The sequence below is a fragment of the Rhea americana genome, unplaced genomic scaffold (genome assembly GCF_003343005.1).
Source record: "Rhea americana isolate MKP2758 unplaced genomic scaffold, rheAme1 scaffold_151, whole genome shotgun sequence".
Lineage (NCBI taxonomy): Eukaryota > Metazoa > Chordata > Aves > Rheiformes > Rheidae > Rhea > Rhea americana.
In genome coordinates, this window is record NW_028185606.1 from 1,811,262 (window position 1) to 1,825,956 (window position 14,695).

The 14,695-nt window shown below is 42.4% G+C and overlaps 1 protein-coding gene across 3 annotated transcripts in view; it reads left to right on the forward strand.

Moving 5' to 3' along the window:
• Nucleotides 1-937: 937 nt before the first annotated feature.
• The window catches only part of SMG7 (SMG7 nonsense mediated mRNA decay factor), a 42,582-nt gene continuing 28,824 nt past the window's right edge, over nucleotides 938-14,695 (forward strand). For all 3 annotated transcript variants that reach the window (XM_085299671.1, XM_085299673.1, XM_085299672.1), the window contains exons 1-3: nucleotides 938-1,084; nucleotides 12,201-12,232; nucleotides 13,710-13,827. In XM_085299671.1, coding sequence (XP_085155797.1) covers nucleotides 1,056-1,084; nucleotides 12,201-12,232; nucleotides 13,710-13,827 — 179 coding nt within the window. In that variant the 5' untranslated portion in view covers nucleotides 938-1,055. The remainder of the gene's footprint in view (nucleotides 1,085-12,200; nucleotides 12,233-13,709; nucleotides 13,828-14,695) is intronic.

Here is a 14,695-nt window from a genome sequence, read left to right on the forward strand (position 1 = left end):
GAGCTTTCGTTGTTGGAGCCTCACGACAGCAGCAGAGATTTCGCTGGTAGGGCTCTGCTCCTCAGGGTGAGGAATGGTGGAAGAGCAGTTTAGGAGTGTATCTATAATGTAGAAGGAAGATATGTGAGAGGACATTGGTTATTTATCTCTGCTGTTGCTTCTTTGAACTTGAGCCTGTTCTCATCTCACTTGAAAACATCACAGCTGCTGTCAAGCATGAGGAGGATAAAAAAAACAGATTTGTTTCCTCTAAAAATCTTTAGTACAATTGCATACCTTGGTCCTGTTTTTTTTAAGTATTACTGGTAAGGTGGTAGATTTTAGTGGCATTCAGTAAAACATGGGCTTTTTCTTTTTTTTTTTTTTTGTGCAGGGAGAGGTCAGGGGAGTAGCATTTCAATTCTAGATCTTCATCTTATCTCAGTGAAAAGAAGAGAAGACTGGCTTAATGTTTGTCATGGAAGGAGATAAGGAATCATGAATGTGACTCTTGGGCTGTAGTTTCTCACTTGTGTGTAGTGGGATTGGTGGCTGTATTGTATGTGCGTCTCGGATACTCGTGCTGTTGCACACTGCACCTCGTTGACCGTAGTTTTACGGTGTACAGGCTTCATCGCCAGGTTCCACGTAGCCAGCTGTGCTCTTGAGCATGGCCTTTAGGCCACGTTTGTAGACTTGTCTGACCACAGCTTTTCTTCTCGTTTGAGTTTAAGAAGAGCTGGAGAAATGGTTCAGATCATACTCTTGGGAACTTCCCAGATAACTAAATGAGGGGGGAAATGACTTAAGCGGTGTTTTGATATTGTGCATTTCAATTCCTCTGAGTTACCTCAGCAGTTGCCCATTCAGATTGATGTAATGCTGTGAGTTGAGATGGAATAAGAGCTTTCTGAGTAACCTTAGGCCTGCTTTCTTTTCTTTCTGTATTCCAGTAGGACTTTTCTCGGATTATTCACACTGGCTTCTGCACTCAAGGGATTATCATAAGGAACCAGAAGGCTGAGGAGTCTCTTGGGATTGTTGCACTGCCGTGGGCGACAGACTGAATTTCACTGATGGGACTCAAATCAGAGATACCCTTGAGGTACTTAGGAGTCCTGCTAGAGTTAATTCTCTCTTCCATCTTTAGGGCAAAAAGTATCATGTAATTTTCTGAATATGCTTACGATGTCTCTAATGCATCAGCAGTCAGTTTTTCATATTTTAATTTCATTGTCTGTGTTGAAAGTGTCTTCTAGTGCTCAGCTCTTTTGAATGATTTTTTGCTTCATCTAATATTGGAATGTGTGAGTTGATTTTTTTTTTCTTTCTTGATTTTTTTTCCCCTTCCCTCTCCATTCTGATGCACTGTCTGTTTCCAGTCTGCTGCCCCCATGAAAGCATCACAGAAAGCTGCTGTCTAGCTCTTAGGAAGTGAGAAATTCACTCTGTGTGTGTTTCCAGTGACACCTAATTTATTCTCTCAAATTAACTTGGGGAAAACTTTCTCAAATTACTTTACAGAGCCTTAAAGAGGTTGGACTTAGTTTCTGACCCAACCAAATACACCTTTTGGGCATCAAGAGATTTTATTCAAGACCTGGTCTGTCATGCCATGTCCTGTCTTGGTCTCAGCATGGTTTGGAAGAAAGCACATGGATATTGCTATGTCTCAAACAGTTGTGATTAAACCGATGTTTCCTGTAGCCACCAAGGAACCTTTGGCAGATTCCAGCTTCTTTTCTTCTGCTGTCCCTATCTTGTTTTTGACAGTATCTCTGAGCACTAGTGCTCTTAATTTGAGGTACACTTGAAGTAGTAGTAATGCTTGAGAAGGGTCCCTGGGGTTGTCTTTCAAGACTATTCACAGCTAAAAATAGAAGTGCTAACTGCTTGTACCTGTGAAGAGAGGGAGAAGGGTTGGGCAGGACTACTTTTGGCTATCGAATAGGTGCTAGTTGTCAGTCTTCAGGTGGTGTATTTCCTTTTGGAGGACAATGTGGTGACAAACCTTCTGAGCAAAGGGGCTTGATCTAGCCAGCCTTTCCTCAGCAAAAAAAATGATTTTGTTGATGGGACTTATGAATGATTAGCAATAAAAATGGTCTCTGAAGAATTTTAATAGCTTTTTAGAGAAGTATAAAAAAATGTAAAACTGTAGCAGCTCCTAGAGCTTTAATAACTAACAGCAGATGCTATTGTAAACTCAAGCAAATGTTATTTCAATGTGCAGAAAAATCTATGTGGTTCAAGGGAGGCTGATGATAAATAGAATGACCAAAAGATTCATAATAAGCTTGTAATAAACTCTTAAGGCTTTTTTGTCTTAGTTTCATCAATATGTGTAAAGATGAGTATACATGTAAAATCTTTAACCAGGAAAGTGATCAACTACATAATGTGCTTTCACAACCTTAATTTGAATTAGTATAGAGACCTTAGTTTAGGAGTATGTCACACGTATCTTAGGTCATGAACTTCTAGCAGGTTTCTTCCTGCATTTATACGTACCCCTACTATTTCGTTTTAGAGATTTCAGAGGGTTTTTCCTTTTTGGGAAGCAAACTATAGGAATTACAAGGCTTGCGACAAAGACAGTAGTAAGAGGTGGCTGGCTTGAAGTGTGTGTAGACAAAACTTAGCTAAAATATTCATCTTCCTGTTTTTGATATCAAAGATTGAAATAACATCTAAAGCTTGAAACTAACCTGAAAGGTATTTTCAATATATTCCTGATGACAATATCAAATGCTTGCTGATGTTGTTCAGGCAACTACTGACTATTTTGACAGCTTCTGTTGTAGATTGCTAGGCATAAGTGAGCATTAAAAAACGTGAGAAATGCCTACTGTAATGTTGTTTCATGTTCTCAGAATTTTGGGATACTCTCTCAAAATCAAGGTAAAATCCTTTACTTTTTACGTTGATAGTTTTTCATATGCAACATATATATAAAATATACCCATATCTGTATATAGAAACATGTTATTTCATTTTAATTCATGAAATAATGCTTTGAGGACTGTAAAACCTAGAAACTGCTGTGCTGGAGTGCTAAGTTTTCAGATGTGGTCCCAAAGTTTCTTGTCTTTAGGAGTGACAGGTAGGAAAGTCATGAAGATCTTTGTCCCTTTAAAGACAAAGGTACAGAAAATCTGATCTTGAAAATGCTGTTGAACATACGGATTTCAGATTTTGAGGTTAGAACAGCATGATTCCTGTAGTCCCATGCTTTATTGGCAAATGCTGAACTACACTGTCAAAATTACTCTGTTTTTAAACTTGTTTTGAGCATGCCAGAGTGCTATACAAAACAGTTCCAGCTTATTGTGGTTGCAAAGTGAAATGCCAGAGTTAAGTTTGCTTGTGCAACTTGAATATACACGGGTGTTGAATTAGTAACCGTTAAAGTGTAGTCATGTGCCGAATCTGTTCCCCATGTGATCGCTTTGTGTTTCGTTCGCAGCAAAGATCCAGAACATGTGTTCTCAGCCTAAGCAAATGAGGGCAATTCACTACCTTTTCACTACTTTTATTTAAGTAGCAATAGGTTGAGGGAGGCCGGTGGCGTTTGCTGAGGGACTTTGGTGGAAGGAGGGAGCCTGGGGCGCTTGCGGAGAGGGTGGACTGCAGGGAAGCTTGAAGCTCGCTGTGCTTCTTGAAGGCAAGGCCTAATGCCTTGAGGGAACGAGCTAGCACGATCACTGGAACCGGCTGCTTTGGGGTGGTGAGGTCTCTGCCTCTGGAGAACTTCAAAAATAAGTTAGACAAATGTTTGTCAGGAATAGCGTCAGGGCAAGGGCACGGACTACGTAACCTTTCCAGGCCCTTTCCAGGCATAACATTTGTTTGTACTTCAGGCTGGATGTGATAATCCAATGCTGTAGAGCCTTTTCCTCAGCTAGTGCAGAGTATAAAAGCAATATAATGAACAGGACTGGTCGAACTATTGAAAGGGAGACTCCAGTCCTGGGAGTACTAAGAACTGGATTCGATTTTTTTTTTTTCCCCTACGGGACTTGGTGAACATAACCTGAAACCAAAAAATTTCCTGTACTTTATTCCGAAAGCAAACGCTGATAGCCGTTGACTGAACGCAGTGCTAATTTCTTCGAGTCCTTGCTAGCTTTAGATATAAAATATTGAGTTTAAATTTGAACTGAAATGATCTTCTTGAAAAATGCTTAATCCCCCAAAGCGTGGTTAAGCTTGCAAGTTATAAATTTGCTCAGAAGCATTCCTAACCCATTCATTAATTTTTGAAATGGGGAAGGTTAAGTTATCGGTTAACCGGCGAATAGCTGAGAGAGCTCTGCTGGGGAACGGCTGCAGAGGCAGCAGCTCGGTTCAGGGCCAGCCCGAGCCGTTTTTCCTAGAACCCGTTTGTGTTTTAAAGGGCTTGAAAGCTTTAAACTGCCCTCTTCGCAGTGGCGTGGTTGTGCCTCTGCGCTGCGTCTGAGCTAGTAACACCTGCTAGATCTGAGCTGAGTACGGGTGAGAGAACAACGTTCACGTTCTAGGAACGTGTGTTTTGCTGGTGGACTTCCAGGTTTTTTAGGGGACAGCCCGTCTGGATGGAGAGAGTAGTCTTGACTGTGAAAATACAGTATGGAGACAGCTTAGCATCGAAGACGTGCACCTGTGAATATTACGAGATGACAGGTTTCTCTGGAAAAGTTATTCTATATCATTTGGAAAAACGTCAGGTGTTGTGCTCTCCGTTAGTGGTGCACGCCGTGTCCTTAGCGAGCAAAATGATGTCCCGCCCCTCTCTTGGACTTAGGAAAAACAACAGCAGAGGAGTACAAATGTTAATAGCTTTTGTGAACTATGCAGGGTCCTTTCACATTGAAAAATCTCTTAATTCTTACAAAAAGCTATTTTAAAACTTCTGGTTGTGTTACGTTTGTTGAATTCTGGATGTATGTTCTATTTGATACGATATTTACGTAATTGTGAATTAAAATGAGCGTGGTTGGGCAAAAACCTGCTCTGTACTGTTGCTGAATCACTGCAATGGGTAATCTAAACATCAATAATTTTGGTTTGGGCTTTGAGTTCTTTTGAAGGTCTCAACTATTTGTCTGGGCATACATCTCAGTATCGGTGCATAGAAAGCTCATTCAAAACGCTGAAGATTTTCCAAGCCCCAGCTAAACCTCAGTGTTTCTACTTGTTCTTTTATCCTTCTCACCCAAATGAGTGGTGTTGATTTATTGAATGGTTATTTTACTTTATTCCAGGATTTTTATACTTCTAAAATGACATATTTGAGAACAATATCCACATACAGAGCACCTCCGGGATTGCTTTCTCTACCGTACCTATTCCAGTCAATCTACTGCAAGCATGGGACTAGGGATTATGGGATTACTCACTTCCCCCCCCCCCCTCCTCCCCTCCAACTCTGGCAGTGATACCTAGGTATGTGATATTTGCTCTTCCTCCACCTGCTGCTTAGCAAGGAAGTTATTCTTAGCATCTCAGTTGCCCCTAGTTTTGAGTCCCTTTAGCAGTTCCTCCCTGCATCTGTGCAAATTGGTCTCGGCTTTACTGAGCTGCAGCAGAATCAACTTTGGCTGCTGGGCAAGGGGGAGATTGAGGGTGGATTAAGAGCAAGGAGAATAACAACTGACCCTGACAATAGGCGAGATTTCTCGGTTTTGTCTCTGGAGCTATTAGTGGGGGCTGCAGGCAGCAGCAGAACTGCCATAGCTGGAAGTTAGGACTTAGAGAAAATTGTATCTGTTGCCCTCCTCGTGCAAAGTGAGGTAGACTTTCCAGGGGAAAATCTATTTCATTCGTGTAATTAGTTGCTCGTAGCAGGCTCTCTGCTCTCTAGCTCCACAGACTGATGAGACGGCATATTTTATCTGGGTAGCCAGAAAATAGCGTTAATTTGACTATGTAATTACGAGCTATTGAATCGAATATGCTATAATGCTTGCCTGTGAGATTTCTTAAGACGTTCAAGGAGGATGGAGATCTGTTCTCTAATTGCATCTAATCTAGCCCTCTGCAAGGCTGACAGAAATAGCATATTTTTTTGAAACTGATTTGATCATATCAGTCTGTTTTCTTGTTCTTTCTGGATTAATTCTGGACATGATTTTCATAATGCAGAAGTAATGAAAAAATTAAAGCTAATGTTCAATTATTAGACTTTTTTAACCTTTGTCAGCATCTTCCAGCCCTTAAAGCAGATGTGAAGATATTGCCAAGTCAGTAATTGTAATGTAATGGATGAATATTGGCCTTGTAAAATTTCTTATTATCTAACTATGTATTTATCACAAGCAAAACCTGAAGTCATACGCACTCTGATCAGGATGGACGTAATTTGCTTTTTGGTTCAGAAAGTGATTCTGTTGCTCTTCCTTGTGCAGCTTCAAACCTTGCAGAATTATCGTGGAGAAGTGACGTGACTAGCTCAAGTGACTGCTACTAGTGACTACTACTCGCATCTCTCTCACTACTGTGGTAGTAGGAACTACTGGTACTTCTGTGAGCAGAGTGAAGTTCCTTAAAGCGGGTGTGTGAGCAAGCAGAGCTTTTTGATTTTCTTTCTGAAATCTGTACGTTTTCTGGGAAGCAAGCTGTAGCTAGTGGAGTGGATTGAAAGGCACTCTTGAAGATTTCTCTTTTTTTAATTGCCATCACACTTATTTTTAAAATTGCTTTTGTTTTGAAGAGCTAGCTTTGTTAAAAGCTCTGTTCTTTCATTAGTTATGAACATACCTTTTCTTATAGTTGTTAAACTGTTTTTGTTCCTTCAGTTATTTGCTCTTAATTTTTCTATACCTAAAACATTTTCAGGGTTACATAAGGAACTACACTGTCAGCCCCTATAGAGGGGAAGAAAAATGTGAATAGAGTTTTTGTGACTGACTTTCTTTACCTTAACCCTGGGCAGCATCTTTCAAGAGATTAGATTTCTCCCTGATGGCTCCGGTAAAATAGTGTTCCAGAGAAATAACAGGTCAAGATGGAATGTTACAGAGCAGAATGTTCAATATTTTAAGAATGGTTTTACAGACCAATGGCTAGAATTTATGGAAGACTCAGCTGAGCTTTTATCAAGCCAGTCTTAATACTGGCCGTTTATTCCTAGCTGGTTTTGTTTGAATTCAGAAGCCCACGTGGTTGTGTAGCTAGTTTGCAGATTACTCTCCTGATTTAAGTTTTAAAAGCTCTGCAGATTAGACCCAGACATACTGCTGGTGCTGAACAATAGTCTGTAGCCCCGATACCATTTCTAAGGCCTTTAGCTCACGTTTGCAGCCGAGGATCGGGCTGGCTCTCTGGTCGACGTGGTCTCTTGGCTGGAACGAGAGAGAGCGGAGACCTCGGTGTTTGGTGGAGGCTGTCGAGTGCTGGAAACTTGAGCAGGGCAGGAGGCTCCTTTCCTTCCCCGTAGACTAAATAGGAGAGTAAGCATGTATAAACTTTCTTTGGGGTAGGTTTACCTATTGGGAACACGTCTAGTTCCCATCTTTGAACAACTGGAGGGGAAAAACCGCGTAGGAAGAAGGCTGGCAGTGAGGGGCTTAGACCCTTAGCCTAGAACTCCTTCAACTCTGCCTTAGCTGCTTGTAAGAGTGAAAAGTGTTAAATTTACCACACGTAATAATAATAAGCTGGCTACAGTTGAAGATGTTTTTCCAAGGAAGATCGCTGCCAAATGTGTGAAGACTGTCCTTGGAGTGTAAAAGGTTAGACATGCAGAGCATTTAGCTTGATGACTCACAGCCTGAGGATCTCTTGCTATGTCAGCTGTAGCTGGCATCAGTAAAACCTCCCTGTGTGTGAAGCAAGTGATTTAAGTACTTCAGGAAAACTATGGCCATTTAAATTAAATGGCACCACTTGCCACTTAGTAATGTTAAGAGCTTGTGCAATTAATGCAGCCTAAAAAAAGCTATTGAGCAGTGCCATCTGATGCACACGTAAATAAGTGGAGTCTATACATACATCAGGCTCCTGGGACCGCGGTGAAATCCTGACTCCCCCACGAGAGGCCTTGGTGAGCACTCTGAAGGCCTGTATCTGTGTAGGTGAAGTACGAATTCAGCTGTACGAATCCTGGATTTGCACCCAAAGTGAAAATTGATTGTATTTATTTATTTATTTTTTAAAGTACTTGTCTTTGACAGATTGAGGTCGACGCACACTGTCTACAAAACAGTTCAGGGAAGTCCGAGTTCTTTCTATATCATCTTTCAGAATCCACCCTTGAGCAAAGCTTACCAGCTGCTATGGATTAGTGCCCAGGCAGTTTCTAAAAATTGCTAATAAGGCTTTGTGTTTTGTCAATATTAGTGCTTACTCTCAGGAGTTGAAACGAGAGCGCTTGTTTCACATGGAACCGTCAGCCAGTTGTGCTGGGCGGTAGTTCTTGCTCAGTGCTGAGCTCCAGGCGTGAGTGCTGTCTTGGGCAAAATGTTTAGGCGTTCATGAACAACCCCATTCTCTCCCAATTCTGCTTTGTAATTTTGTTCACTGCCTGTGCTGTTAATGTTTCCTACTGCTTTCCCTTGCTCTGAATCAGCACGAATAAAACTTGAAAAAAAAAAAAGGTCAAGAATTAAGCTATACACATTTTTTTTTTTACTGAAGTGATCTAAAATAGTAGTTGCTGGGCATTACTTTGGAGTTCCACTTGGGTGTCTGTTTTATCACCTATTGGAATGATTTAAGGAGTAGTATGTTATCATGGAAAAATTACCTTTTCTCCACCCAAGAAAGGATTCTCTACTTTTATTTTCTTCTTTCCTTTTGGAAGAAGGAGCTAGTTCTGGCAATACCCAAATTTGGCCTGTAGTTCTGTGGTCCTCTCCTTCAGCAGGACTTCAGATTGGCCCCCTATCTCCTGTTAAGAATTGGTAGCCTAGAGTCACTTTGCCCTACAGTACAATTTCTGCAGGTACCTCTAGGGAAGAGAAGTGCAAAAATACAAATTCATGCTTGGAGTGAAACTACCCTGACCATTTAAAAGAGGTTAGTTTGTACAGGATTCACCAAACAAGCAATTGCAGTGTGAGTGCTTTTGTACGGCTAGCTGCCTGGACTAATTTCTCGTTTTAGTACTGAAAAAACTGAAATGCTTATCAGGGCATGTGTGGGACAAGTGAACTGCTAAAGCTGCTGCAGGAGCAAGCTGAAGGGAGCCCCGCTTTAGCACTGTCCGAAAGCAGAGCTTTGTTTTCCGTGTCTGCGAGTTGGGTGGATTTTTTTTTTTCAGTGCCCTTCGTAGGCCTTGCCGTGCCGTAGCCGATCTTGCACCACGGCTCGTGCTCTTTGGCTGACCGAGAGGAACGTGGAGTGAAGGAGCTTGACTTTGTCCAGTCCGGACTTTCGGAAGTACTGCGTTGGTTAGCTGGGTAACACAGGCACGGCTGCTTTGAAAATTTGGGCTTTTTTCTTAATTTTTTGCTTTCCTGCACTTATTAACAGAAGTATACTTCTGTAAAACTGATACAGCCCTCTTAGAGATGTAACATTTTTTTTACCTGTATCTATGTACGTGTGTGTGTGTATATGTATACACACACACATCACTGATTCTTTATTTTGCATGCTTTGAATGAGTCCTTTTTGTGGCAACAGTAGAACAGATTCCTTCATTCTGCAGTACTTGAAGTCCAAATGTACTGAAGTCCGCGGTAGCGTGGCAATAAAAGGGTTAGAAAACTCCATTTGTGCAGATTGAGTACGAGTTTAAGGTTTTGGGCGTTCAAGCGGCTGTTCTGCGAAGGTGGCAGGCGGATGTGCTGCAAGGGCGGCTCAGATTGTAGCGGGGGTGCCTTAGGCTGGTGCTTCAGGAAAAGCTTCTCAACCATCGTTAGGCAATAAAATAATTGCGTGGGGAGGTTGCACGGTCGCCTTTTTTGGGGGGATTTTAAAAGCAAACGAAGCAGACTTTGTTCCTCGTGTAAAAGTACAAGTAGGACGAGGTGATCTTTTAATGTAGCCTTCAGCCTGGCATGTGCAAGGGAAAGACATCCCTCCCTTTGGGGCGCTGGGCTGCTGGGGTGGCAGTCAAGCTAAGGGCGACGACTTGTTTTCCCTTTCTGCTTAAAGAAAACTTGATTGATCAGGAACAGTAAACCTTGAAAATGGAAAAGTAGAATGGAGCTGTGCTCTTGCTGGTTGTTAATTCGGGCGGCGTGTTCCCGACTAAACTTAGTGTCTGCGTTGCCCCGAGGTGCAGTAAATCAGGGCTGCATATCCTGCCGGCTTCCTAGGGGCAGGAAAGCTGCTTTTGCCACGTGTGGGAACTTAATACGTGTTAAACCTTTAGAACTTCTGTTTCAGTCCTGAGTGTTCAGTTTGAAAGTTTTGAAGCTTTTCAAGTATTTGAATAAAATGAGAATTCCTTTAGCTGTCGGACTGTTTTAATGAACTGAATTGAAGCCTTTTATAATTGCACTTCAAGCTAAGCTAAAGTGCTAGGCTGAATGTGTTAAAAAGTAACTGTGATATACCAAACTGTACATTTTAATGAAGATGCTGGGAATACTGATTTTTGATAAACTCTGCTTTGTGCGCTTTGGCTTTGGACCAACAAACAAGTCTTTAGGAAACTTGACCTCAAGACCCTGAAGTGCTGAGGCAGACTGGCCAGTGAGTTAGTTATTTGAGAAATTTGAGAAAAACATCTTGAAATGATAAAATGTGCAAACAAGTTGCACTAAGTTTGCTGGCAGCCAAAACACTGGAGTGAGTCAGCCTAGCGGTCAGTTTGGTAGGACACTTTAAGAAAATATAGAGGCAGAAGATTTACTGCTGGTTGCCTGACAAAATTTGTTAGAAATGAAGGAGGATGCTGGCACGGTAGAAACGCCTGCCCTTGTCAGTGAACTCCAATTTCTGTCCACTAGGAGTCTCTGAACGTCAGCAAAGACTCTTCACTGAAGTGTCTTGAAGCAATAAGCAATGCATCTTTTCTGCCAAGATGCAGTATAGCAACTAGATGCTAACTGGCAGTTCTGAGACTGAGAGGTTCAGTGGTAGTGCAGAAATACTGAAGAAAACACAGTTTCAGCTGTGTTTATCCACATCCACGGTTTGTCCAGGACCCCCTCGAGCCATACCGTTAGCTCGGGGCACTTACAGCACGTCTGTCCACAATAGCGCCAGTTTAAGGCCTGAGAGTATTTTTTTTTTTATGTAAATTCTCTAGGTAGCAGCTGATCAAAACTTTACAAAAAGAAGGCCTTCATAACACTTACTTGTAGTTCCCTTTCAAAAATCTGGGACTTAAATCAGTAGAGGGTACTTCTGGATACGTAATTTTCAGAGGAGCAGTTCTTGGCTTGTAAAGGGCAAAGCCCTTTTGCCCGGAGGAGAGGGATGTCTGACTCGCGTTTCCTGTAGTGGTACTCGGTATCCTGCCTGAGCTAAGCACCTCTGTGGGAATCATGGCTTTGGCAACATAGGTTGTGTTCTCAGCTTAAAGAAAAGATGGCAAAACTGGCAGGTGCTTGAAGTACCCAACAGAGTAAACTTCCTTCTGAGCAGGCTCATTCAGGCTTTGAAATCTTAGTATCACAAAATTCATTCATCCTTGTTGTGCTTCATTAGACTTGCAGTGCAAAGTGGTATATCAGTTGCCTGCTCCATCTGATTCCTAAATATTTATTTAATTAGGCGCGTCTTGCAGTGTTCCGCTGCTTGAGAAGCTATCTGCCAGCCTGTGCCCCCCGTGGGGGCTTGCAGAGGCTGGTCAGCGAGGGAATGGCAATTGCTTTCTGTATGCTCCTTGCTCCCTTCTCCCTCCCCCCCCTTTTTTTTTTTCCTGAAAACTTGATTAAGTTGTGACTTTAGGGAAGCAGTGCAAGGAAGAGAGGCAAGCGAGGAAGCCGTGGGCTTTTCATTGGCCCTCCTTAAGGAAAGCGAGGGCAGCGCAGAGGGGGACAGGACTGTAGGACTGTGCTGGCAGGCACTGTTGAGCATTTGCTCCCCTCTGGGCTAGGACATCTCACAATTCAAACAGGGGAGCTATTAACTTTTATCATGATATGAAGGCAGAGGAAGTCGTACTGTCAAGCAACAGTAGCTCAAATTTGCACTCCGTGGGGGGAAAATGTAGTAGGTTAGGCTGTAGGCAGCCTCTAAGGTGCTCGCCCCGCTTTCTGTACTCACTGTTGCATGAATTTGCTGTAGTGTAATTGGATTATTTTGATCAGTTTCTAATTTCCTGTTTTATTGCTTTCTTACAGGCAGGCAGAAGTCCTGAAGGCTGACATGACAGGTAATTGCCTTTATTATATAACCGATATAACTAATAATACTTGATTCCTGTTTTTTCTTCTGTGTGTTTCTTATGCTTACTATTGCTAAGAACTCTGTAAAAAGCGTGTGCCTTATGTTAAAGGTTTGACCTCCGTAGGGAAATGCATAGAATTCTGACAACTGCGGCCCTCTTTTCTGGATCAAAATTACATGTTTTGAAGTTGAGTTGGGTGTATTAAAGCATGTGGAGATAGAGGTTATGCCCTTACTCCTCTCCCATTGTGTTCTTCCTCTTGGGATGAAAGACCCATATCCAGAATGTCACAGGGACTAGTTAGATGTCTGAGATGAGCAATGGGAAAAGGCTTTTCTTGTTTTTAAGAAACCTGGGTGATGGAAATGTTGATCTGAACACTGCCATTTGTGTTATGAAAATGCACCCTGCAGGTGCTACAAAATGCTATAGACTGTTTTAAACTGCATGTATTTCTGTAAATTGAAAATAGTCTATATAGATGCATCGCCCATGCAATAGGCGGCTTGCGTAAGGAAGCTATGCTCACCCATCTCCCTTGCAGCAGCTTGGTATAGGACGTGGAGCAGCTCAGCTAGTACATGTGGGAGCTTTAACTGGCTAGACCCACGTTGCCCAGCAGGAGTGGCTATACCATTAGCAGAAGGGTTTCCCTGGGATGAGTTTCATCCCTTGTACTCCAGTAGCGCCTACTTAAGTGATTTTACAAGGCGCAAGAAACTTGGCTATAGAAGTTGTGGTAGCAGGGAAACAGTGTTTGCACTTACCCTCAGTGAAGAAAAGCAGACGGCTAGCAAAGAGTTAGAAAATGGCAAGTGTGCAGCAGAAGTGCCCTGGGATGTTCTCAATGCCAGCAGCTTTGCCTCAGGGTCTGGCCTATTTAGTCATGGTAGCAGAAATGCTTGATGGATTTCTTTTCCACTGAGTTTTTTTTAGTTTCATCTGGAATCTTTCTAAAATTCTTCCAGTAGCGGAAGTTCTGCAGCTTAATGACGTGTGGGCAGTGATCCCTCTTGTCTGTTTTGAACCTTCCAGCTGCTGACTTTGCCAACCTCTACTTCTGTATTGTAGGAGACAGTGATCTGCTAATCCCTGCTCTTTCCCTGCTGTTTCCAGTCTTACAGACCTCAGATAGCCTCAACAAGGTGTCTGCAGTTCTCAAAAGCAGAAGTCAGAAAATCCCCGTGTACTAGAGCTATAAACTCGGGATTCAAAACCTGGCACCTTGCCCCTGAGCTGTCTGGGCTGGCCTAATTCTGTTCCAAGGTGGTGTGCAGGCTCTGTAGTTCTTCTAGTTTTTGCCACATCTAATTAAAGTGGGGTTTTGGCATTGGGTACCTTGTGCTGTGCTATATTCTTTCACTTGGTAGGTGAGTGAAAAGTTTGTTGGAATAACTATAAATTTGTACACTACAAAAAACAGTTGTATTCTTTTTTTGCTTTTTTTTTTTCTTTTGCCCAGATTCGAAGCTGGGTCCAGCAGAGGTCTGGACGTCCAGACAAGCTCTGCAGGACTTATATCAGAAAATGCTAGTGACTGATTTGGAATATGCTTTAGATAAAAAGGTGGAGCAGGACCTGTAAGTACTTCAGTAAATGTATGTATGTTTAATATGTGCTGGTTAGCTAGAAACCCTCAACGTTTCTAGAAGAGTGATTGTATTCTACGAATTGGTGGTCTTACGTCCTTGAAAATGAAAGCTGTGTTGTGGGTGAAACACGAGACTGTTACTAGAGAACAGATTAAAAGAATTCGGTAGATTATTATTTTACCTCTGGCAATTAGCAGCCTTTTCACGCAGGAATGGTTTTTGGTGAGCAAGATAAAGGGGAGAGAGGAAAGAAAGATTTGTCCTCTTTGCCCTCAAAGAAGGGTGGGAAGAAGAAAAGAGGAAGTCTGCCTGGTGCGCTAAGGTGGCGCTTTGAGCAAGGCGTAGTGGTGGAGAAGAGCAGCTGTCCAGACCCTCACAGTCAGCCCTCTGGGCTAGGGTTGGGCGGAGGGACGAAGAACGAGAGAGGACTTGTCCAGGGCACTCACGACAGGCGCAGAACCCGGGGAAGCTCATACCGAGTTTCTCCATGTGGTGAGTCCAGCCCTTCTTATTTAAGATGCAGGTGTGTTGTAACAGGTTTAGTTAAGAGGAGCACGTGAGTCTTTCAGCACTGTGAGGGAAGCAGGATCAGCCAGCTGTCAGAGTAGCCCCGTCTCTGTCTCCAGAAGTTGAATGACTTAACTCCAATTTCCATACCCCACATCCCATTTTAAGAGGAGGGAGCTGTGATGCCTAGATCTATGATCTAAGAGCAAATATTTATGCAGTTAACAAAGCAAATATTTTTGTTATAGTATTAGCAGTCCAGTATCGGAATCAATTTGTCTAGCTCTGAGAGATGGGGAAAGGTGGTTCTTCCTTATTTAACATTATATTTTAAATCTGAATGTTGTCT